Genomic DNA, 25,260 nt, shown 5'->3' on the forward strand with positions numbered 1-25,260 from the left:
ATGCAGTGAGACTCAAGAGTTGCAAGAGGAGAGGCCTTAGAGTAGTGTCTTCCTTCTGACTCCTTTTCCGAAATCTTGGGCCATGGATCTGCTGTGCTGGTTATACAGGCCTCTGAGCACATTAACGTGCTTACTAGGCTTCTGCCCATTTACAACTCCAGGACTATACCTGTCCAAATTCAGGGATGCAGACTTAGAGAGATTTTTAAAGACACATGAAAGGTGAAAGAAAATGCTTTGATAAGCTTTCCCTGAGTTTTTGAGTCTAGCTGTTGTCCTGCAGGACTTCACAGGTTTGGTTACCAGAGGTACTGTTAAGTTTTCCTTAGTTCTCCCATTTTGAGTCGAGCCTGCTCAATATGAATGAAAACGATGTGTCACTACTTTTGTGCAAGCATAGATGAGATGAAATTCAATTCAATCAAACTGCAACTGGCAAGCAACAGGCGCAAGGCAACTACTAAATTTGTTTTGGAGGCCATGTCCCAATATGCAAACTTGTGGTCTTGTACACTTCATATGCTAGATCCTGCTTAAGTCGGCAAGCTCTTAGGGTTTTAATCTGTCAATTTGTTTCACAAGGGTGATCACGAGTGCCCCTAATGTGCCCTTCTGCGATAACCACATAGGAGCAGACTTTGCTGAATGAATTTTCCCCAGTTCCTCAAGGAATGGTGACGTTTCATGTTCTAACCTATCAAAGCGGAAAGAAATTAGATAATAAAATATTCAACTGTTGGTAAAGTTGAACTTTTTTACAGTTTTAAAACAATATTTAATGTCAAAATATTGTAAATCATCATTAGGCTACTTTAGATTGATACTGTTTGTGTTCTAGGTACAAAATCGTGACACCCCGTTTCCACCGATTAATATTTGTTTACCTACGGTATATTTTGTAAATGAAAAGATGAAGTATTTAATAGTCCAAAGTTTTGAGTTCTTGCAAAGTTGACCTTATTTACTTTACTTTGAACATGAATAAACGCATTATGTATGTTCCCCATACGGTCATGTTTGTTCTGGAAATGAGGAGATGAAATGTAGTAGTAAAGCTTTGAATAAACAGAGAGCAGTACTGCCAAGTTTTCCTTAGATTACTTTGCCCGTTTTGAGTCGAGCCTGCTCAACATGAATGAACACGATGTGTTGCTGCTTCTGTGCAAGGATAGACGGGATATAATTCACTGTAATCAAACGGCGAGTGGAGAATAGATTTTGAAAAATTATCTGCCGACATGCACTTAGCCACTGGAAAAGAAGCATCAACAACAGAAGGCATTTTGACCATGAGCCGTGTAACCAACAAGTGATATCATGCAAGGGTGTCTCATTACCCTTTTTATAACCACTTCATTTTTTTTAGTCCACACTTGCGCTACATCACAGAAATGCGGACTTGGAGGAAGGGCTTAGGGCTTAGCGTGGCATTTGGGACATGACCTAAGTTTTTTCCTTTGTAGGATTAAATATAACTGTATGCTACCATAGTACTAATCACACACGTCTTCTTCCCAAGAGGTTTGAGAAAAAAAAGGATATTGATTATATTGATCATCTCCCCCAATGATTTTGGAAACCCTGGTCACAGTCTGCTAGTGCTCTCGGGCTCAAACCATTGGTCAAAGAGCTCCGTCTGCGCTTGAGTGAATTCCTGGTTTAACCACTTGTGAGGCCCCAAGCAGTTGGAATCTTAAGTTAAGAAATGCAGTAGTCAACGTCCCACATGATTAGGAACTAAAACAGAGAGGTCCCATTAGCCGTATTATTAGGTCAATTAAGGGCTCAGATATATAACTGAGAGCACATCTTGCGATGAAAACCTGCTGGCATGTGGATCCCAAGGACTAGAGTTAGGGACCTCTTTCCTAGTGAATGGCTTTGGAACAGAAGGCTTTATCAAATTACTGTGGTGTATCTTTACTTGCAACAATAATACTAAATGCTTGTGTCCACTATGGCAATAAAAACTCTCGAAATGTAAAGCTGCTTTTGTCAAAAATAGTTGAACAGGAGAATAAAGATCGTAACATTTACCCTTTGGAATTAATTCTTGGATAATAGGAGCATGTCCCGACCTCTTCCCGCAACAATTATGTTAGTTTTGCTATATGATTAAGAGCATAATAGGAGCGAAGAGGAAGTAGGATACAGAGCTGCTTTTCTCCATTTTGCATACACCGAATCAACACAGCCAGACGTCTGCTGGGGCTAAGTAATCTTGTTTAATCTTGTGGTTTTGTAATTTGGGAAGATGTAAATGTCTGTTGTGTCTGCTGTACAGTCTGTTATGGTTTTGTGCATTGTGTCTAGAAGCGCAGAGATTTTTGGTCTCTGGAGGAAAATGTTGTCTGGGGCAGTAAGGTCACTCCTGCCTGGCGCAATCCTTGACTCATAATAGAAATAGCATTAGTACGAACATGATGGTCATAGCCATGAAACAGCATAATTCTTTGGATAATGGTATATCTGGTTGTTTGAAAAAGGAGCAGTTATATAATGGATGTTAATGACTTAAAACATTCTTTGTCCAATATTGTACTGAGGTGTGCTGTGTGCATGATTCTGTTCAGACTGCAAGACTTGTTCACAACAAATAAAGATCGTACAGTTTACCCTAGGTAATATAAGTGGTAGTATAAGTATGTTTAGCTGTTATTGTGATCAGTATGTGGTTGATATCATGTTGTTTTGACAGAGAAATTAAAGATAGATTTTAGATAGTTTTTTTGCAAATTGTTCATTAACTAGTAGATGTTTAAAATTAATGTCTGTTTTGGTATTTTATTTCACAGAAACTGACCATGTCTTACTATAGATATGTAACATGTAATGTTGCTTTTAGTTAGTATAATGTATTCTTTGTGGTTACTGTCAATTTTCATTGTGGAGATCAGTCCCAAAATATAATAGACCTTGGATAAACAATACCATTCTCAAAATGAAGAGTGTTACAAGTTAGAGCATAAAAGGAGAGCTGCGAATGTTTAAGTTTACTATTGTGAAAATTAGTCTGAGCAGATACAATACTGCAGTCTCCTCTACAAGGAATTTTAATTAGACAAAAACGATAGAGGATTGTAAATTCTTCTGCTTCATCTGTAAGAAATGTTGAGACATCACCTGTGAATTGTGAAGTTCTTGGCAGTCTAAACTTGGGAATTTGACAATGAATTTCCAGTAACAGTCTTCACCCATGTATTCCCTGTAGAAAATGTTGAGCTGATGAGTCATTTTCTTCAGAATGGGGAAGAAAATTGCAATATTAATTATTATTTGTGTTTTAAATGTTACTACATAATTTCTCAAAAATGATCTACATTTCCTTTGACCTCATATTCTTGGGAATATGTCTCATATTAAATGTTTCACTGGAAACCACCGTAGTTCCTTCTCTTAAAATTGCTTTGGTAAGTTCCCTATTCAGAAAGTTCAGTATCATTTCAGTTTAGGTAGTGTTTATAAATCAACCATAAATCTTCCTTTCTTGTGAAAGTGCTCAATAAAGAGCTGTACAACAATTGATTACTGATTAACAATGCATCTGAAAGCTTCAGATATTGAAAAAATTAAATTGGGATATGGATCAAATTATAGTACAGAAATGTACTTATGAGAGTAAGAATTTACCAACTGTTAAATGCAGGTTCAAGTACATTTAAGGCTGTTTCTGACCTTGTGTTGTCCTTCTCCCAGTGCTACATTTGTAACTGAATTTGATGTAGCAGATTATGACATTTTAATAGACCATCCCAGTTTTTTAAACAGTCTTTCTGGGAATGTTTTGAAGTAAAAAATTAAATACAGTGAAAGTTCTAATATCTCCAGTTCATTAAATTATGGATGCCTAGAAATTACTTGCAGTTTTGAGGTCTTTATAGTAGGGTGTAAGCAACCATTTGCCCAGGCATTATTTAATGTAAATGTTTTAACTAATGTGAATTCTGAAGTAAAAACATGCATCTTTAAAAAAAGGATTATGTTTTGATTCATGCATCCAGAATACCAAGTGTTGATCACCTTAGAAATATTTCATTTCTGTCATACACTGAGAAGCTGGTTACTGGTTTGGTTTCTTTCTTGACAGGACTGTTGTATTTTCTTACTGGTCTCTAATCTTTGTCAAAGCTACACCCACTAAAATTCTTACAGAGTCAAAAGATCTCATATCATATTGACACTGACTTCCTTATACTGACTCTTGATCAAAATCTGGAGTAAGACTTTATTAGTTGTCTATAATGTGTTGAATTGAATGGTTTCAGAAAACATCACAGAACTGCTTTCACCTTGAATCACAGTATGCCTTGAGGTCTGCCAAAGCTGCATTTCTTGAAATTCCAATAGCAGGATTAAAAACGGGAGAAGCAGCCTAAGATGACCTCCTGTTCTCTTACCGAACACATAGCATGCTGAAGTTCTTGCTAGACAGATCAAATCATTTTGACTGTCACAGTGGAATAATTCTCAAGTTGTTTTAAGTCTTGATGTCTAAAATTCTCTTCTTCACCTACTTTTTCAGTACAAACTCTATTTGTACTTTATGTGTTCTGTAAAGCACCTTGAAAACTGTTGGTTGGAGGGGAAGTAAAGGTTTACTTAATTGCCCCAGGAAGTTGTATATTTTGTCATTCTTGTAGCTGAATGAGGTATTAAACTGGAATCGCAGAGTGTTCAAAGTGCATGATGATGAAACCAGTATTGCTTTATGACTGTGCATGGCAGTTTTCTTTTAGAATTTATTATTAAAGTTTTACATTTAATAATAAAATACTACTTATTTAAGTAGTCTCATAAATGAGTAAGTGATGTTGTGCATAATTTGTTTTCTGCTTAATTCAATTCAATTCTCACATTGAATTTAACTTCAATATGAGAAGTTAAATTCTTTCCTATTAATGACATACTGGACCAGTGCTTTCTGTGGTGAAAAACAAACTGGTAGGTCAGTTCCTAAATAGGACCGTACAGTAAGACAGTGAAGATGACCAGTGCCAACACCAGTTAATACCGATGGGCTCACTCGATCAAGTGTAGTAGTGTAGCAAGGAAACAGGACCTTGCCTAATGTTACAGCAGCAGTGAGCTCCCTTCCTGTATTTTCAGTCTGCAACATGAGTTAATGGGATAAAGCAGAGGGTACCATACTACTTCATGCTTTGTTTTGATAACTGACAAATTGTACTGTCTATAACACCTTTTCTCTCTCCCTTTCAGCCTTACAGTGTTACTGCCACCGTTGCTTCAACTCAACCTGTAAAACAGATGGCCTTTGCTTCATATCGATCACACGGTCAGGAAGCAAGATCACAAAGCAGAGCTCCATGTGCATAGGGGAGAACGACCTCATTCCCAGGGACAGGCCCTTCGTGTGTGCACCTTCTCATAAAGATGATACCAGCATCTATCCTCTGTGCTGCAACACTGACCTCTGCAATAAAGACCCCCCTGTTCTGCCATCATTAGGTAAAGTCCTGCCAAGGTGTTATTTCTCTCTACTGGTAGGAGCACTACCACTGAACCATTATGTATAGACACAAATATAAGGCCATTCAAGTTAGACAAGCTAACATTCATTATCTGATCTTTCAGTAGACTCAAGGCCTACAGCTGAAATGTTCACAGTGCTCGTTGTTGTGCACTTGAAAAAGAATAAATGAGTGATTTAATTTTTTGCGTGTATGCTCCATAGTGACCATTGAATGTGGATTTGAATCTGTTCATCGGATAGATTAAGGTTATGTTTGACTAAATTTAAGCTTTGGCTATGTTGTTGGTTGTTTAATAATTGATCATTTAAGTATACTTTGTAAAACAGAAAATACTTAAAGAATATCTAATACAGCTAATTTTTAAACTGCTCATATATACAGTGCTTCCTTTGGAAGAGAAATAACTCAATATCTCCACTGCTGAATAATAAAACAATATTATTAATATTATAATATATATAAGTATTGGGACTTTGAAGTCCCAGCAGGTCTTCGCACCCATGTGGAATATTCTAATGTTGTTAGGTTGTCAAATTATTATTATTTTAAGCAAGGTAAGCATGTTATGTTATTAGATGCTAAAAAGTATAATTTTTGCACATTTGTCATAGCTGGTAAGTGAAATGCATTCATAGCATAATAATTATGTTACAATGACTCAAGAAAAAACTTGTGTGGTGAAATACAAAGAAGCACTTTTTTCATTCACACAACTGGAAAAACAGGAAAACTGTGCACCTTGATTATGACCTAGACTCAGTTTTTGTGGCAAACAGTTACCATCAGGCTCTTTGCGAAATTAACTTTTGACAGTGTCCACCTCGGTTCTGCAGTCTAATGTCTTTTGACTTTGCTGTCTCACTTGGCCAGAAAGCCAGATTTATAAACTTTTCTTACTAGGCGGGACTTTCATGCCCTGACAAGTCATAAGGAGTTAAAGCAAGATAAAGTCCAGTTTAAATTTCTTGTATGAGGCTTTACTCAGCTTCTATTCGAGCTGTCTAACTTCTAGGGGATACACGGACTGCACTGTATTTGTTTTAGGATCTTGTTAATCCATTTTCATTAAGATAAAGTAAAAATAAAATATGGTATTGGTTCATGAATGCTTTGTTGTTTTAGAGTTGATTTTGTTGCCTTGATAATCTAGCAAAATTTGCAGTGCACATTTTTCTCGTATATGATTTGTTTTGAAAGCAGTGTGTAAGGTGAGTATATAGAAAGGTGATTTATAGCTGTTTGTTTCATTCAGATATGAGTAATTTTGTCTCCCATGCAGACTGCAAAGGTACAAAGCAAGTCAATAATGGTTAGTCAAAAAACCTTAACAGCATCAATAAATATAAAAAATCACTGTGCAAAACAATCATGCAGTGCTAAGAACTTTTCAAAGTACCTTTCAGGCTGTTAGCTGTCATTTTTTCTAATTTATTATACTAAGTGAGTGGTTAGCATTTCTGCCTAGCAGCTCTGAGGCCCTGGGTTCAATTCTTAGGGTTCTGTCTGTGTGGAGTTTGTATGTTCCCCCCCCCCATGTTCAAATGAGTTTCCTCTGGGTGCTCCGATTTCCTCTCACAGTCCAAAGATATACTGGTAGGTTAATTGGCTTCTGGAAAAATTAGCCCTGGTGTGAGTGGGCGTGTTTGTGTGCTCTGCGATGGACTGACGTCCCATCCATTTCGTATTCCACCTTGCGCTTGTTTCCTTCCTGGGAAACATGACCCTGTATTGGATAAAGAGGTTAGAAAATGGATGGATGGATGGACTATGCTACATAACCTTTCCAGCAATACTGTCTTTTGGAAAAACTTAAGTTAGTTTTAACAGGACAGAAAAGGTGGCAGAAAAGTAGATAATAGTTTAACAATTTTCACCAAAGACTGCAATGCCTGTGTTTTTGTTCCCTCCCCCTCCTTATTCCCTGAAAAAGTTTTTTGAAGTCTTTTTTTTTTCTGTGTTACTTGATAAGGAACAGTGTTTCGAAAGGGGTTTGAATGTTCTGTTTAGAACACATTCCAGAATATGAAACAAAAATGGAGATAAGATTTTTACACTTCTGCAGTAGTGACACCTGTGATTGGATTAAACATTAAAGCACATGCTGCATTATTATTATTGCAAGCGATTATTGCAAGTAGGATTTTATTTTTTTAGAAGGGGTTTTCCAGGAGATGCCAGGAAATCTACAGCAATCAAATGTTGCATCTCGCTTTACAAAACACAGTGATGTGACTTTTGGCATTAGGAACGCGCATGCGTGTGTGACTACATCTCATCCCACCTCACAGCTCATCACTAAAGCATTTGCAGTAGGTAATCTGAGGACTTCTTCTAGTGATTGAAACGGGCTTCAGACACTGGAGAGGCTGCCAGACAGAATAAGGGCCATCTTCTAAGCATGCATGAAGGAGATCAAGATACCAATAGCTAAGGCACCACATTTTGGAACTGAATATTTATAGAAAGCTCTGTGTTAAGTGCAAAGATTAGTGTTTAATGTTTTGCTGTGATCTGCATGACACTTAAAATGTAAAGCTTTATTTCTCATACAAATTCAAACTCTGTGTTGGTGCACAAAACCTACATATTTTAAAACAGCAAGCAAAATGGTTCCTTTCTGGAAATGAAAGTCATCTTGAAAAAAGTAAAATGTGACTGCATATAGCTGACATTTTGCAGATATGTTTGTAAGTCAGTCAGTCCTCCAGAAGACCTCAGACTGAGTGCATTTGGCACAGTCAATTAAATTTGAAGGTAAGCATGGTCCCAAAGGGCCAAAGGAGCCCTATTTTGCCTTCATATTGCCAAATATCTCCTTTAATGTAGTAGCATTAGGCACCTTCAAGTGGCAAGAAAATCACAGAGCTTCACTGCTAAATGACACCAGCACCTTTATAAGCAGAGCATTTCAGCTTACAGCAAGCAGCAAGGCACACTGTATAAGTGCAAAAATCCCCCAGAATGCTCTAGAGCAGGGGTTTTTAACCTTTTTGAGAGTACGACCCTTTTTTGGGGTTAAAAATCTTTCATGACCCGCCCCCCCTCCACACACACAGATTTAAAAATTGTCACGTTGTATAAATTGTAAGCCTGCTCAATAATAATACTTTTATATAGCACCTTTCATACAAGTTTTGGCAACTCAAAATGCTTGTTACAAAAAATAATATAAAATAAAGTTTATTAGTAATAGCAAAAGGCTGCCTCTCCAGTCATCCTATGCTTAATTTTCTTAGCCGCAAGTGCTCGTCTATGAATCATACAATGTGTCCACAAAGCAAACGGAGCAACAGCCTGTAATTTCGTGACTAGCCCACTGTGATTGCCAGTCATTGCTCGTGCACAGTTTGAACAGATTCAGTCAATTTCATGGTCATGTACATATGTGTCCAACAAAACAAAAAGTTGATCGTCAGTGGTGCACTCTGGAGTAGGACAACAGAACAAAAAATCCTCATTAATTTCTCCCTCTTCAACAACTCTGGTGTAAACAAGCATTTGTGCATCTCCGGAGACATCAGTGTTTCATCAAGTTGTAAAGAAAAATACACACTAGATTTTATCTTAGTGATCACCTGCTGTTCCACATCTCTTGCCATTCACCCAATGCGGTTAGACACGGTATCAATGCTAGCTGCTCTGCAGCGCCTTTCCCACACATGATTGAAACCGTTTCCTTAGCGCACGGTAAGAAAAAAGTCTCGCCTAACACGTGGCTTCCGGGTTTTGGCAATCCAGTTACCTATGACGAAAGATGCCTGACGTGCCTTCTGGTTCACTGTGGTGGCTCTTGGAGGGTAGATTGTTGGCCTTTTAGCTCCTGTAGCTTTCGTTCAAAAAACAGGTTTACACAGCAAGGTCGAGTGTCTGGTCTGCAAGAGTGACGTAGCACTTCAGGGGGCCTGAGGCTTTCCTTAGCCAACACTACACCACAAACCACACATAGTGGTCGTGCATCCTCTCCATCACTTGTCTGTGTAAATCCGTACTTTAGGTACTTTTCATTTTATTTTCTCATTTTTTGTGTGTTCGGAGTTTTCTGCTGTGTGTTCCTCCGCATTATTTTTAGCTCTCACTCTTCCAATGCCACATATTAAAAAACCTCCAATGCAATCGTGTCCCACCCGATAGGAATTAATGTGTGCAGAGCAGGCCGGGAGATGGTCTATGAGCTTGCAGAGGGACCACTAAGTCACTAAGTCATGAGCTTTACCTGATTTAAGAGTAAATAGCTGTCTTGTGAGTTAGGAATAAATTGAGAGGTTCAGAGAGGTTCCTTGACTTGTTTCTTGAAAGCCTGTCAAACCAGTATTCATGCATATTTTCAAAGGCACTAACCTGTTTGGTAAGCACCCTGTGAAACTGCGACTGCGCCACCAGCGGTGTTGCACGGCTGGCTGTGTTCCACAGGGGTGGCTGGGCTCGAGCTGACAGGAAACCCCCCCTTGAGGCATTCCAGCCTCCTTGATTACCTGTTCCAGGGATGGAGGGCAGGATCTGAAAAAATCTATTTTCAATTGATAAAATCACTGAATTTGATTGAGCTGTAGGCAGATGTATAAAGAATGTGAAATGTACAGACTTTTTTGTTCATGTCTTCTAGTTCTCTTTCTAATAATATATTTTTCTGTAAGTAAATCTAAAATTGCCAGATGTGGGGCTTCTACAGTACTTCTAAAATTCTTGCTCTAGAGTTTTATCTGGATGTGATTCAGGTAGATTTTCTGTACAGTTATTCACCTTTAGTGTACACAACACTGTATCAAAATAGTTCTACTGTTCAGATACCACCAAGATGATTTCTGATCTTTAAAGGAAAGACTTACTATGCCTCATCAGTGTACATTAAAGAAACTTGTTTATGACATGGTCTTCAGTTAGTAAGTCTTTAGCTATGTACAAAAGCTAAATAATAGATTTTAATAAATTGAAATATACATTAAATAATACTCAATATTTTATTTAGACAATTTTCTTGAACTTGGTGCTTTACAAATACATTCACTAACATGGTGGATGTAAAAAAGAATCTCGCAGCAAATTAACTGAATAATACAAAAAAGTAAATACAGTAAAATACGCTGCTTTAAGATTAAATTTACAATATCAACAGCTGCATTCTCAGATGGATTTGGACAGCAAGTTTTACTCTTTGTGCTGCATACGAGAGAGCTGTTTCTTATTTTGGGGAACCTTAGGTATAAGGTTACTCTTGGGTGTAATGAGAAATCCTGTGTCAATCAGAGATTGAACATTGGACTAAATTTCTGAGTGAAGTAATTGAAGTAAAGACCTTAATCAGGTCATGTTACATACAGTTAATGGAAAAAAATGACTCTTTGGTGTTGTTAGTAACACAACTTTCAAATGACAAAGCAGGGTCCAATATAACACGAAGATATCGAACCCTTCAGTAAAGGTTTTAATGTTGGTGCTATCAGTAAGTAGATGATATGGCCAACTTTATTTAATCATTATCTCATTCTCATCAATGTTTAACTTAAAAATCTCTGAGAAAAGCAATATTTATATTTGTATCTAAATACAGTATTACATTTTGTATTATATTCAATCTGTAAAAACAGCTGAAAATTAGATCCTTGTCTGTTCTACTGAGAGATAAGGCATTAAAAAAACTTCAAAAGTATTTTCTCCCTTTCCAATTATCCTTCTTTTGTTGCCTTACAGATCATCTGTGGTTTTTAAGTTAATATTTTAATTCAAAACTTGAATGCTGCACCAGAACACTTTTAATAGGTATACTTTTTTGTCACAAACCCCCCCACAAAATTAAAGCTGCAAGTCTTTTTAGTAAAGTCTCTTCTACCTTTTGACACTGGGCTAATGCATTTTCTGGTCCATTTTTATTTCATTTTATGCTAAATTCACACTGCCATAAATGATATTCCACTATTTAGCAGTTTCATTAGTGTCAGCTATAAACAGATGTGTAGTTTTCACAATCATTTGGAGTGCATTACACACAAATTGTTATCAAATGCAACAACCTAGATTTAACAAGTTAAATATTTGAGCATTGCCTTGTTCTGTAATTTAATAGACGCTGTCCACAAAATACGCCTGTGTTAAGCAATCTCCTGGAATATCAGCAAGATTAGTGTGGTGGTTTCCGGTGTTTTACATGGTTTTGGAGGGATAATTCCAATCATATTCTGTTTTCTGAAGTTTTTGTGACAGCGCAACAGCAGAGTGAGGCACAAAAGAATGCTGAAGTCAGCAGTTCAGTTGCCCTTTCTGTATTTCAGCATTCTTCCAAGAGTGGTCAAATTAAGCTTGTATTTCACTGGCTTTTTCCTTCCCTCTAGGAGTTAGATTACTGTAAAACAACAAAAAAAGTGGTCAAATGCTTCAATCCTAGTTAAACTTGATTCTGCCTTTTTTCCCCCTTCTTGTGTTTTTTGATCCAGAACCTCCAAACCCAACTCCTCTGTATCTGGGACCTGTGGCCTTAGCAGCAGTGATAGCTGGGCCCGTCTGCGTCTTGTGCTTTGTCCTGGTGTTGGTTTTCTATATTTGCCACAGCCGCTCGGTGATTCACCACCGAGTTCCCAATGAAGAGGACCCGTCTTTAGATCGGCCCTTCATCACAGAAGGCACCACCCTGAAGGACCTGATCTATGACATGACAACATCAGGCTCGGGATCAGGTAGGCTGCACTTCAAGCTTTAAAGGAGCCAACATTGTCTTTTTAGAAATTAGGACTTCATTTATACATAAATACAATTTAGCTTTTCTTTGAAGATATAACTGGAGACGTCTTGTTCAGGGAAAATCTGGAACAGTCCTGGCAATGTGCTGTAAATGTGTACAGGGTAGCATTTCTTTTTTTTTTTCTTTTTTTTTGTCTGAAGAATGATTAGACTAATTTGGTTACCATTTGGTGTTAGTGTCCTTTAATCTTGAAATTAGATTTTCAAGTATATTTTTCATGTATATTATTTTTTGACTTTTTTCTGTAAGGTATGTATTGATGTTGAATTTATCCTATTTTTTAGCGGTTATCTTTCATAACTATTTTTTTTGTTTAGAAATTAGAGGTGATCACACTTGTTTTGATTTTCATGTATATTTTTCAATCTGGCCTTTTTTTCCCATTTTGGATCAGGCTTCACTTGCTTTGAAAAAATGTTTTTGTATGATCATACAGTGGACCATGTGCTTCTGGACTTTGCATGTGCTCTCTAGGTTTAGTCGGCAACACTGCCTTTCCTGTGGGTGATGCAAAGAGTGTTGCGAGTAAACAGTTGTGTCATGACAGTTCTGTGTTCAGTGAAACTTGAGATAGAGGTTGTGCCAGGCATGTGAAAACAATCTGCTAAACTGAGAGACCCACCACATGCTAGATATAAAGCACTTGGCAGAATGATTTTAAGTCCTTCTCTGTGTGTCATGTATAGTAAGTGCTATTGCATGGTACATTGAGCCCAGTTTACTTCAGACTTCATTGGCCCTCATATCCATTGCTAGGTAGAAACTAAGAAGTGTATTAGCATTTGCATAAAATACACGTGGCCTAGAGTGGCAGAAAACATATTCAGTTGGCACCAAGGAGTTAGATATGGTTGACTAGAGACCTTTGTTTATTCATTTTGCTAGATTTTTCCTGTTATTTAACATGAAAGTTGTTTAAAAATTTTGCTAAATGAGGAGAATCCCCTTTCTTCTCTCCACAGTTGAATGTTTTTCATTTTATTCCACAGTGGTGATTTAGTCATTGCCATAGTACACGCTTAGTTGAAACAGCATTTGAATCATTTTCTTGGATATAACTCTGTTCAGTAACTTCAAATGTTTGGATAAAGTTAACTTCAAAATGTGCTGTGGGGCTGGAAACACTGACAATTTTCAACAACTCTTATCAAAATTAAAATATTAACAATTATGAGACTCGGGTCTCACAGCAAATACATTCAAATAAATTTGTGACATCATTAGTTATTAGCTTAGCTTTTTTTTTCCAGTGGTCTTCAGTCATTGGACATTTATGTTTTCATTTTTTAACTTATTAATTTGACAACACAACTGATTGGGCCTTGTGAAATCCTACATGAAGGTGATTTTAATCAGGCACACACAACAGATTTTGTTTAAAATGTGATGGTAGTGGGGTTGCCATATAACACTTCTGCTAAAGCAATTGTGTAAAGCTGAAAAAGACTGTTAAATGCTGATGTCACATATATTGCCTTACCTACAATATATACTGATGGAAAAAAGAAACACACTTGAATGAATGAGAATACTATAGTTATAGCTTATGTACTTTCACAAAAGGTTGTCAACTTGTTTTAAGCCCTCTAATCTGCAATACAGCTTATGCGGTGAGGCATTGCAACTTGCCAATCACATGAAAGCTCGTTAGGTGCACTTTTACCATACCACCCAGCACCGATATCACCCTGCAACTCTCAACTGGCAACCCACTGAAGCTAAGCAGGTGTGAGCCTGGTCAGTACCTGGATGGGAGACCTCCTGGGAAAAACTAAGGTTGCTGCTGGAAGAGGTTAGTGGGGGCAGCAGGGGGCGCTCACCCTGCGGTTCATGTGGGTCCTAATGCCCCAGTATAGCGACAGGGACACTATACTGTAAACAGGCGCCGTTAATCGGATGAGACGTAAAACCGAGGTCCTGACTCTTTGTGGTCATTAAAAATCCCAGGGCGTTTCTCGAAAAGAGTTCCTATTGGCCCTTTCCAATCATGGCCTCCTAATAATCCCCATCTATGAATTGGCTTCATTACTCTACTCTCTTCCCCACTGATAGCTGATGTGTGGTGAGCGTTCTGGTGCACTATGGCTGCCGTCGCATCATCCAGGTGGATGCTGCACGTCGGTGGTGGTGGAGGGGAGTCCCCATTACCTGTAAAGTGCTTTGAGTTGAGTGTCCAGAAAAGCACTATATAAGTGTAAGCAATTATTATTATTATTATTATTATTATTATTATTATTATTATTATTATTATTATAACGAGGTCCAGGTGTAACAATGCCTGATCAGGTCACCTTTAAAAGGGCCTTAATTCAAAACTTAGGTCACTGCAAGAAAAAGGCCACACTTAGTCAGTTTTCTGTACATTCTATAATGTCTCGAATGTCACCAGAAGCAAGGGAGAGGGCCATTGGCATGCTGCAGGCAGGCATGTCATGTGCCAGCATTGCCAGACACAATGGAGTAAGCCACTCCACTGTGTCCCAACTGCAGAGAAGGTTTCAGCAGACCGGCAGGACAGATGAAGGTCCAAGAGCAGGACCGACACATCAGACTGGCACAATTCCCGCATCAGTGACAGGACAATAAGGCTCCATGCTGCTGGCCTTAGAGCAAGGCGACCTGTCAGAGGCCCTCTGCTCACACCTCCTAGACGTCACACCTGACTGGCTTGGGCTAGACAGAGGCTGCAATGGACTCATCAGCAGTGGCATCAGGTCCTCTTCACGGATGAGTCACTCTTCAGCCTGTTCCTCTGACAGCACAGACGGGAGTGCCAGAGTGGCGTTGCGTTTCTTTTTTCCATCAGTATATATTGCTCTGTTTATCGTCCTGCATTTCAGTGAAGTTCCATAAATTACTACAAATGTACACTTGTTACGTTCGTGCAGTGGTCCAACAAGACAGACTTAGAAATACTTGGGTATTTAAGGTCAAAGGGGCATGTATATCTTAGAATTACCTAATCTTTAAGACTGAATTAGGTTATGATTGCCTTCCCAGGCTCATTGTTTTACTGTGTTCATTATGGTTCATGAGTATTAACTGAGCACATTGCCTCACCTCATTTAATGTGTAATGATCTATAGCATAAGACTGCAAGTTAGGTCCAATGTGGGCACCTGCTGCTTTTGAAAAAGATACAGTAGCCCTGCACAAAATGATCCTGCTTGTCACTGAGCTGAACGGGGTCCCTAGGTGGTCTTAGAAAACTGTCTCTTGTATTTCAATGATTCAATACTTCCATTGTCAGTAGACCTGAAATTCAAAGTCCAAAATGCTTATTTTTAACTGTATTTTTTTAATTAATTCTCCACTTTCAGGTCTGCCCTTGTTGGTTCAAAGAACTATCGCAAGAACAATAGTTCTGCAGGAGAGCATTGGAAAAGGACGTTTTGGTGAGGTCTGGCGGGGGAAGTGGAGAGGAGAGGAAGTTGCTGTGAAGATCTTTTCTTCCCGGGAAGAGCGTTCATGGTTTCGAGAAGCGGAGATTTACCAGACCGTCATGCTACGTCATGAAAATATCCTGGGATTCATTGCGGCTGACAATAAAGGTTTTGCACTGCTCGTTGTTAGATTTCTAAAAGTAACGGGTGTACATCTCGGTGTAGTCTGAAATGTTTGTGTCTTCAGCTATAATTTGTTAAGATGTCAAAATGCATAGTAAAAGCCAAGATTCAATACTTTAAGAAAGTAGTAATTGGTAATTGTTGCTGAATTTAGCTGACCGCTACACCCCTCTTCTGAATTGTGCGATATTGGTGCTCTCTTTTTCATGCTGCAAGATCTACAGCTTAGTTCACTCCAGTTGAAGGTGTGACACAGCTGACAGACACCTGGCCAGTCACAAAGATCACTTTTACTTTGCAAAAGATACCCTTATTGACTCTAGTTACCCCAAAGCAGGGTTGCACAGCTGGCTGAGGGTAAAATGGGATTAGTTGGCCAGGGTGTGCTCAGCTCAGCAACACCGTGACCTCACTTGCAAACTTTCACTAGAGCACGTGTTGTTGGTTAGGGGCACCCTCTCTTTAGGTGACGTTTAAAGTCCAGGACGGGCTGCTTAGCCTGTTACATGCTCAAAGACAAGTGACTGGAAGGTGGGAGGGAGGAAGCAGTGGGAGAATGTGGGAGAGGTCTTCCTCCACTTTCTTATTCTGATGTGTGTGATTGTGGAGATCATAGCAGAGAGGTGAGACATGAAAAACAGTTGTCTATTGAGATCAGTTGGATATGTCCAAAAAAATCCCTCCTCTTTGACATGCTTTTGTACGAGCTTAAATATGCTGCAAAATTCAGGTCTGTTCTCACACTATTTTGTGCATTGTTTTTCTCAGATAATGGAACCTGGACTCAGTTGTGGCTGGTCTCTGACTACCATGAGCATGGATCGTTATTTGATTATTTAAACAGATACACAGTCACTGTAGAGGGCATGATTAAGCTATCGCTATCTACAGCCAGTGGACTGGCCCATCTCCACATGGAAATAGTCGGAACACAAGGTAAGTAAAGATCAAAGTCCTCTGCAAACACTGCAATATTAGGTCCATTCTTTTAAATCTGTACCATTCCTAGTTCTGAAACTAACAGATATGCTTGTATGGTTGCTTCATATGCCTGGATTCTCTGCTGTATTATATGTGAATACAGTCCAGTACATTGTAATTGGCAGCTAAGGAATCTCAGAGCATTGCAGATTGTTAGGTGATCTTGTCCACATGATATGTAAGTGCATTACTTAAGGCTACGGTCATTTACATAACTAGTGAAGTGTATGAGTCCACACACAAAAATCATATTTCTTTAACGCTTGGACCCAGTTTCTGGATCTTCATCAGTAAGTAAATGGCTTCTTAAAGCAAACAGTGTTTCATCATATCTAGTAATTTTATGTCAAAACAGGCTCTATGGAATATGTTGATTTAAGTGAAATATTTGGACGATCTATTTTCTTGCCCATAAATAGTGCTGATTTTTCCCTTTTATTGTGAAAGACATTTTCCTGTTTTGTCTGCCTATAGGTTTGCTTCAATATGCAAGGCTGTCCTTAACAGGCAGCAGCTAAGCACTGGAAATAATGAAGCCATTTGTTTAGTGAATGGAGCTGTCAAGAATGCAGTGCTTTCAAAATGAATTATTCCCTGCAGGCAGGTACAGCTCCAATAACAGGGCCACAATAGAGGAACCTTGTATGGACTTAAGTGGAGCTTACATTTTAACTGTGATTTGAAATCGTCATCAATACAGGTGCAGCCTCTGACTCGCAATCCCTCGTTATCCAGTGGTACAGAGAACAGCATGTCAGAACAGACTGCTGACATTTGATGTAACTTTATGTGGGCATTCATTGCATTAACTATTTTAGGAAAGGTACCTATGCTCACCCTTTTAGTTTTATTTCCTCTTAAATTGTCAGATCTGACAGGCTGAGTAATTCTTCTTGTTGCTCAAGTTTCTACTACTGGACTTTCTTCCCTGTTGAGCCAGAGTGCAGTCATCTTTAGTAAATTCTGTTCTGTAACTGTATACGTATGGATGGTTTCAATGTTGTTTTACTCATAACAGTAACAATACGATTTCTTCTCTTGTTAATAAATGAACAGGTAAACCTGCGATTGCCCACAGAGATCTCAAGTCCAAAAACATCTTGGTGAAAAAGAACGGAACATGCTGCATCGCGGATCTAGGTCTAGCAGTTAGGCATGATTCAGCTACAGACACCATTGATATTGCTCCAAACCACAGAGTGGGAACGAAAAGGTAATACATGGTGTAAAACGTGCGTAGCTTATGCAAAGTATGATAACTCAGTACTACAGATCTTTGGCAGCAAGAAGCATTGTAGAGTTCCTGTAGAGGAGAGGTTCTTTCCAAGCAGTGAACACCACAAGCTTTCGGACTGCAAGTTTGAGTTACTGTAGAATTACAATTTCTATCATGTGCACCACCATTGTATACATAATTGAAAATCTTCTCTTCTTCTTTAACATAGACGGGCTCTGAAAACATTTTTGTGCCTGTATGTTTTTAGAAAAGTATGTAGATTTAGGATATTGATTTAATGCTTATGGTGTCATTTTGATTATTTTATCATTCATGACTGTCCCTGTTACCGAATTAATGAGTCAGTTCACTGGGCAAAGGAGTTGAGGTGATTTAACTTGTTAAATATCAAACTGGTGAAAATCGAGAAAGGAACCAATATGCTCCACTTATCAAGACAACTTGCCTTCTTGCCATCAGCATGTAAGGTAGTCTAAGTCTGTTGCTGACCATCTCGGGTGTTCACAGCAAGCAGGTTCCAACATTCAAAAACACACCATCAGTGGTAGTCCACAATGCAAGTACAGTAGTCTGGTCAAGAGTGTTTGCAGATGCTAAAACACTCCAATTGTAGCAATTAATTGCAACCCGGCTTGTCACGGGAAATCTAAGACAGGAATGGGACAAAGTCCTGTTAGATAGTATCTGTTTAGATTTAGAAAACTGTTGAATACTTGGACACATCATCAAAAAAGTCTGCATAAACAAATAATGATTCGATGGATTACTAAAAAGCTAAAAACACAATTTCAGTACCATAATTAAGCCCTATGTCTCTTCAGTCCTTTTCAGTGGCTCACTTTGTCCTAGTTTGCAAAGCATATTTTCAGACAAAATAGGTTGGTTTTTTTTTGCCTTTGTGTTCAGTGGCGTGTAGAATCTTTACTAATACTTTACTAACAGGATTTGAATCTTGTGTATTTCCTCTCTGAAGTTTATTTATAAAATGATTTAAAATATTTAACAACATCAGGTGCATTAGTCATTAATTTTATAATACTCTTACAGACTAGGAAAGTCTGGAAAATAAAGTTTGGATAATAAAATTTATGAATGTCAAAACTTTACCGGAGCAGTAGTAACAATTTGAGGCACATGACATCTTTATATTCTCTGGCACAACTTTGGCGGAAGAGTAATAAAATTAGTGCCAAAAATGAGCAAAATTAATAACAATGAAGAAAATCACCATTAAACAAGTCATTACACAAAATACAACATTAGATCTTGAACTGGGCACAAGATTGTGTGCCTCAGAGGCTGCCTTTGAAGATATAATAAGTAAATGTCATGTTAGGCCCACAGCATGTTTGTTATAATACAAAGGAAAGATGAGGGCGTCGTTTTTGTGGCAATGGTCATTGTTTCATTCTGGAATATGTTCCTTCCTGTAGAGGCATTTTTTTCAGAATATTTCACCATACTGATTTATAACTCACACACGCTTTATTAAAAATATTCTCCATTGTGAATAATTTAGCAATGCTAACACATTTCATGGACTATATTTGATGCGCATCATAAAGTTGATTTTTATTTTTTTATTATTTAGGAGTGATTATTTTAAGTATAAGTGAAACATTAACTGTTTTTTTAAGTATTGTCATTCAAACTTTGATCATGCCATTCTTGTATAATCTATGTAATGTTTATACACTTAACACATTGATCCATGTGGTATCCTTTATGCTCAGTAGAGGTGGCTATTTTTGCTGAGTTCATTTCTATGAGACATCATAGACATAGAAAAGGACTTGTGTTTTGTGCCCTCTTGACAGCTAGGACAAACATCTTTGACTGCAAAGGACAAACATTTTTTACTATGCAAAAGGTCAGATATAGACCTTTTTTATGTTTAAAAGAGAAATTCACCATGCTTGATTTTAGTGTTTAAAATGCATCTTTCGCCATGTTAATTTGAGTATTAATTCTGACTTGACTGCAGGTATGTCTTCATAAGAAGCTAGTTGGAAATTAGTTGAATTTTGTCTTGTGTGTGCCAAGGAAAATGTAATCAAACTAATTTCTCGGCATTGATGTGCTCTTCAGTAGTGTTTGGTTTGCAAGGGATTTGGTTTATATTTTTAATTAGAGATGGTAGTTTTAAATCCCAACAAGTATTTTAAGTCAGTGTTTAGTCTGTAGTATATTTATAGTCTGTTTTTAGATTATTACTCTCCATCTGCTTGAGAATAGTCGGATCTTCCAGTTGCAAGCCTCTTGAGAAACCTCAAACATTGTATCACTCTCCTTGCGTGCCTGTTGAGCCTCTGAAGATACTCTGAGACTTGGCACAAATAGTATGAACAGAGCTGACGATGAATGGAAGGGTCTGCATGTGGATACAGGAACATTGTAGTACATGAGCAAGAAAATTAGATTTTCCACAAATATGATGAATTATTAGAAAATGATATTTTCTCGCACTGTTGTGCTTCTGTAGATTTTTGGCACCCGTATATTGTTTGAGCTGAAATGTGTAATTATTTATCAACTTTTTTGTTTTTGCTAGAATCATGGAATTTCTTATTCCCTTGCATTGATGTAGTTAGTATCAAACCGTGATGTACATGATTGGTTTGCTTTTCTGTGGCAGATCCAAACATACTTCATTTTATTCTCTTAACCCTAAATATTTTCCTAATAGATTACATTATCTAGAATCCATGTTGTGGTTTATGGAACTGCACCAAAAAAATGTAACCTGTTGTAAATTTGTAATTGAAAACAGGGTGCATTTCTGTAGTTTATTTGTCACATCATCAGTTTCATGTCCATATAACTGTTTTTCTACCTATGTACAACTTTAGAAACTTTTACACATTACAGTTTAAACTGCAGTGTCATTCACAAACCAAAAAAAACCAGAACAAAAATGTTACCCCATCTTGGGTTTGTCCTTTCTTAACCCACTTCCGTTCGTCTTCACTCTAACAAAGGAAGCAGACTGAGAAACCTGGCCTGGTATAGTATGAAATAAACGTGGAGAACGGAAAATTCCATAATGTTCACATTTGTAAAGATTTTTTTGTAATTATATTCAAGAGTCTGGCTGTACTGGCACAGCTAAAGTGAGGTGTTACTAAAGGTGTCAGTTTTTTGTTTGGATGTGTTATGAAAATGATGTAACGACTGTATAGTAAATTAAACATTAAAACCGGTAACTGCACATTAAAATAACTGGGGTAATAAACAATAAACAACCCGAACAATGAGACTGAGTTGTGGCATTGTGGAAGGGTGCCTGCTGTTACATAGCTTTAGTGTTCAGATTTTTTCATTCTTTACTGTCCACAGTATTTTTATGCAGTGAGTGTTTTGCAGTGGTTAGTACAGCAGAAATCCTTTCATTCACCATCTTGTAGTAACTAGTTATATTGGTAAATACCCCTGCGCTCATATCCTTGGTGGTGTGATCCGTAAAAGGTGTTCATTCATTTGGTCTTTGATTCACTAGAAAAAGCCGTGTTACTGTAAGTACAAGTCAGCTACTGAAGCAGCAGTAAGAAATATGTATAAATATTGTTACGAAACTGGTGAAAATCAGGATTTGACTGAGTGGTTTAGTCAATCAGTGAAATAATTATGAATTATGAATAACTATGATTTCTAACCATATTCCCATGTAGCTGGTATAAATAGAGGCACGTGAATTCTTTATTCTCTGGCACAGCTTTGTTGAGAGGAGCAAAATTCCAGGCACCCTTGGCTAAAACAAATATTTTATTACAATAAACTACACAAGACACAATACAACACACCAAGTTACATTATATTGTTACAAATGGGGCTGGACAGATGTTTTTAAACAATGACACAACAAAGAACAAAACTTTATACACATTATTTACTTTATATACAGTATTTACAAACAAGGCGTTTCAGAGGCCTAACATTCTGGTCACCCAGAAACCACAGACTGCTACTAAGCACTTAACTCTTATTATGCCTACCAAGGCCACACTAAAAATGAGCTACCTTCTTACTAAATATCACTTTAAGGCTAAATACAATTTCTTGTATGAGGAATTTGTATTTTCACACACCCCAACTTGCTCTCCATGAGACGCACAGACAGGGAGAGAAGCTTGCTGTCAGAGCACAGGTCAGCCATTTATATGGCTGCCCTGGAGCAGTTGGGGATAAGGGTGTTAAGGGGCTTCAGAGGCCCAATGTAATAGGATTCCTCTGCTGGTCACGGGATACGAACCAGCAACCTTCCAGCCACGGGCACAGATACTTATCCACAGAGCCACTGCCCCATGTTACAAAGCAATCTGCAGTTAAATCTTTCTCTGTGCACCCTGTATTCCACAAAATAAGTGCGAGCCTATATCCCTGTCCGTAAAATGCGCCCTAATCAGGAAAGATGTTTCTGACTTAAGTATCTTTTACCCAGGAAACCCAAATTCCCTAAAACACAGAAAAGCGCACTCTCTCTAATGAATACTTAGCTCCAGTCAGGTTTGATTTGGATGATCATGAAGTAGGAGCTCTCGCCTGGCGCAAGCTGCAAGTCCCCACTCTTCTGGACTTCTGTCTGTCCCTGCTTTCCTCTAATTGTGAACTTATACTGTGTATTTCTGCTCTGCTCCTTTGCAATTATCATTCCACACCTTGCCTAGGCATACCAAGATAAACTTTACTATTGTTTTGGCTCAAGGGACCCCCAGACCTCAGCAAACATCCTCTTCTCTTTGAAGTTAGTTATTTAATTTAATTCTTCCCAGTGTCACAAACTTTATCTAAAATCTAAGACTTAATTCAGTCACGCAAAGTTTTAACAATGTATTACATCAGAAGAAATGAGTCTTTTTTTTGCATTCCATTTCTCAACAGGTACATGGCCCCAGAAGTCCTGGATGATTCTATAAATATGAAGCATTTTGAGTCTTTCAAGAGAGCAGATATCTATGCCATGGGACTGGTTTTCTGGGAGATTGCTCGCAGGTGTTCTATTGGTGGTGAGTGCTGGTCCATATCTGTCCGCAGTTTTGGTATGTTGATGTTTTGGAAAGAAAGCAAGAATGTGCATTGGCTGTATATTAATACCAGGTTTCAGTACAGTTCAATATTTTTTTTTTTAAAAAAAGGAAGGTTATCCCGTGGCTCTATTTCAGCATGGTTTTGAGGATATAGAAGTGAATTATGCGCTAGTCAAACATTTAAGCTATTAAATACTTATTAGCAGGTATTCTCAATGTAATTGTGGCTCATATTACTCCAACTGTTTTGCTGTAATTGCATTCAACACTAATAGTAGAGGATGCCACAGTGGGTTGAGTTCTGGAACTGGGGTGTTATTTGCATAGTTTCTGTGTTCTCCCTGTTTTTGTGTGGGTTTAAGATACCGTAGTTGAATCTTACTGTAGAGAAAGTTTGTGTATTTTTTTTGCCGCTTTTGCTTATTCATCATAATTAGTCGAGATTTGTTATAATAGGTTAAAAAAACAAACTTTCTGCGTTACTCAAGTTGATTTCCTGTTGGATTGCGTTATTAATCAAGATTGTTCGGGAGCAATTTAGTTTGAGAACTTAATTTGTCCACCAAAATTAAGCTTTTACATGTAAAATTATTACTGTGGCCAGCAGCAGATTGTGATCTACTCAAATCAGAAAAAGACAGCATCCCAATAGTGCACATATTTTGCGGTTAATATCAAGTACAGAACGGATCTTTTAGTTTAACTTGTTCATTTTTTCTGTATTTCATAATTCCGAGTTGTCTAAATCTTTCTTGGCTCAACTAGCAGTTTAAAAAAATGTGAATCCTTCATGATTTAGTTGCATTATATTGTTAACCAGTTTCAACAAACAAATGCAGTCTTTTGGGAAGCGAAAGCACTTCAGATTAGCATTGCTTGAATGAAATGAAGTGAAATCTGACAGTTATTTTGTCTTCAGGAATCCATGAAGACTACCAGCTCCCTTACTATGATCTGGTGCAGTCTGACCCCTCGGTGGAGGAAATGAGGAAAGTGGTGTGTGAACAGAAGCTGCGGCCCAACATTCCTAACAGGTGGCAGAGCTGCGAGGTTTGTCTTCCGTTTCCTTCCTTGGCATAGAGGCAGAAGACCCTAATTCATACAATTAGGGTTAAACCCATCGGCTGTTGCCAGAAACTAACTATACATTACTGTACACTAACCTTTGCTTTGTGCAGAATGTTATCTGCTTCAAAAGGAAATACAAAAGCAAATTTATTTTACTGGCATTTTATCTTGGTTATTCATTAAATGCCCATTAATCTTTTTAAAGAAGAGAACATTCCCTTCTCTCAGAGGACTGAAGATCGACCTTAACTAAGCTGAGACGGGAGAACTGGGAGAAAGCTGGGACAAGTTTTTTGGCTGGGTTCTTTTTAAAGGGCACCCTAGAAGAAGGAAGATCAGGCAGTAGATAAAATACCTGTAATCATTTTTGTATGCTTTCAAGAAGATTTATGCCCAACCCCCATCTTCACAGCCAAAACTGTACAGTATGTGTGGGTTTTGTGTATATCTGTAGTGAAATTTAATTACTTGTCTAATCCTATCGGTGTAGGATTTCATAATTGGATTTACCTCAGAATCTCAGTGTGCACCCTTGTAAATGGGAATTTCAGACGTGCACAGTTTCTCAAGTTTCCAAAACCATTATTGCTGGCAGGCACTTGAAATGTACACGCTCTTCTCACTGCTGCACCATGTGTGCGAAAGATGGATTCACTTTTCTTCTTTATTAGTGTCCTCTGAAACAGACTATAATCAGATGAGACCCAATTCACAATAATAAAATCTGTAATCTAATCTTCTGCTGTGAATTTACAATAGCTGCCAAGCTGTTTAAGAAACAGGGCTCAATTGATGAAATAAGCTCAGGAGATTAAATGGACAAGGTCTGACTTTCTCTCTCTAGTGAATAAGTGTTTTGCACAAAACATGGAAGCCTGCGATAATGTATGATCTTACTCTTAACCTGCCATTTGTAAAGCATTATAATGTGATTTGGTAGGCAGTCAACAAACAGTTAAAGAATGGTAAGGGACTCATACAGTGAACAAGTGATTATCTGTTTATGTTTTGGTGCAGAGCACAGTTATACCTTTTCAGCATGACTAACACTCCACACCCAACCCAACCAGCATGCTGACTTGTTTTATTCAGACAGTGTCTAGATCACAAACCACAAATGAGACGTGAAAGCAGACAGCAGGAAGTACTATGTTTTTGT

At 38.0% G+C, this 25,260-nt stretch overlaps 1 protein-coding gene across 1 annotated transcript in view; it reads left to right on the forward strand.

The window, feature by feature from the left end:
• Positions 1–25,260, forward strand: part of tgfbr1b (transforming growth factor, beta receptor 1 b) — a 58,926-nt gene that overhangs the window by 26,574 nt on the left and 7,092 nt on the right. The window contains exons 2-8 of the mRNA XM_088643374.1: positions 5,218–5,466; positions 11,921–12,160; positions 15,546–15,776; positions 16,560–16,727; positions 17,829–17,985; positions 22,888–23,012; positions 23,953–24,083. Coding sequence (XP_088499500.1) covers positions 5,218–5,466; positions 11,921–12,160; positions 15,546–15,776; positions 16,560–16,727; positions 17,829–17,985; positions 22,888–23,012; positions 23,953–24,083 — 1,301 coding nt within the window. The remainder of the gene's footprint in view (positions 1–5,217; positions 5,467–11,920; positions 12,161–15,545; positions 15,777–16,559; positions 16,728–17,828; positions 17,986–22,887; positions 23,013–23,952; positions 24,084–25,260) is intronic.

This window comes from Lepisosteus platostomus, chromosome 8 (genome assembly GCF_059453375.1).
Source record: "Lepisosteus platostomus isolate fLepPlt1 chromosome 8, fLepPlt1.hap1, whole genome shotgun sequence".
Taxonomy (NCBI): Eukaryota; Metazoa; Chordata; class Actinopteri; order Semionotiformes; family Lepisosteidae; genus Lepisosteus; species Lepisosteus platostomus.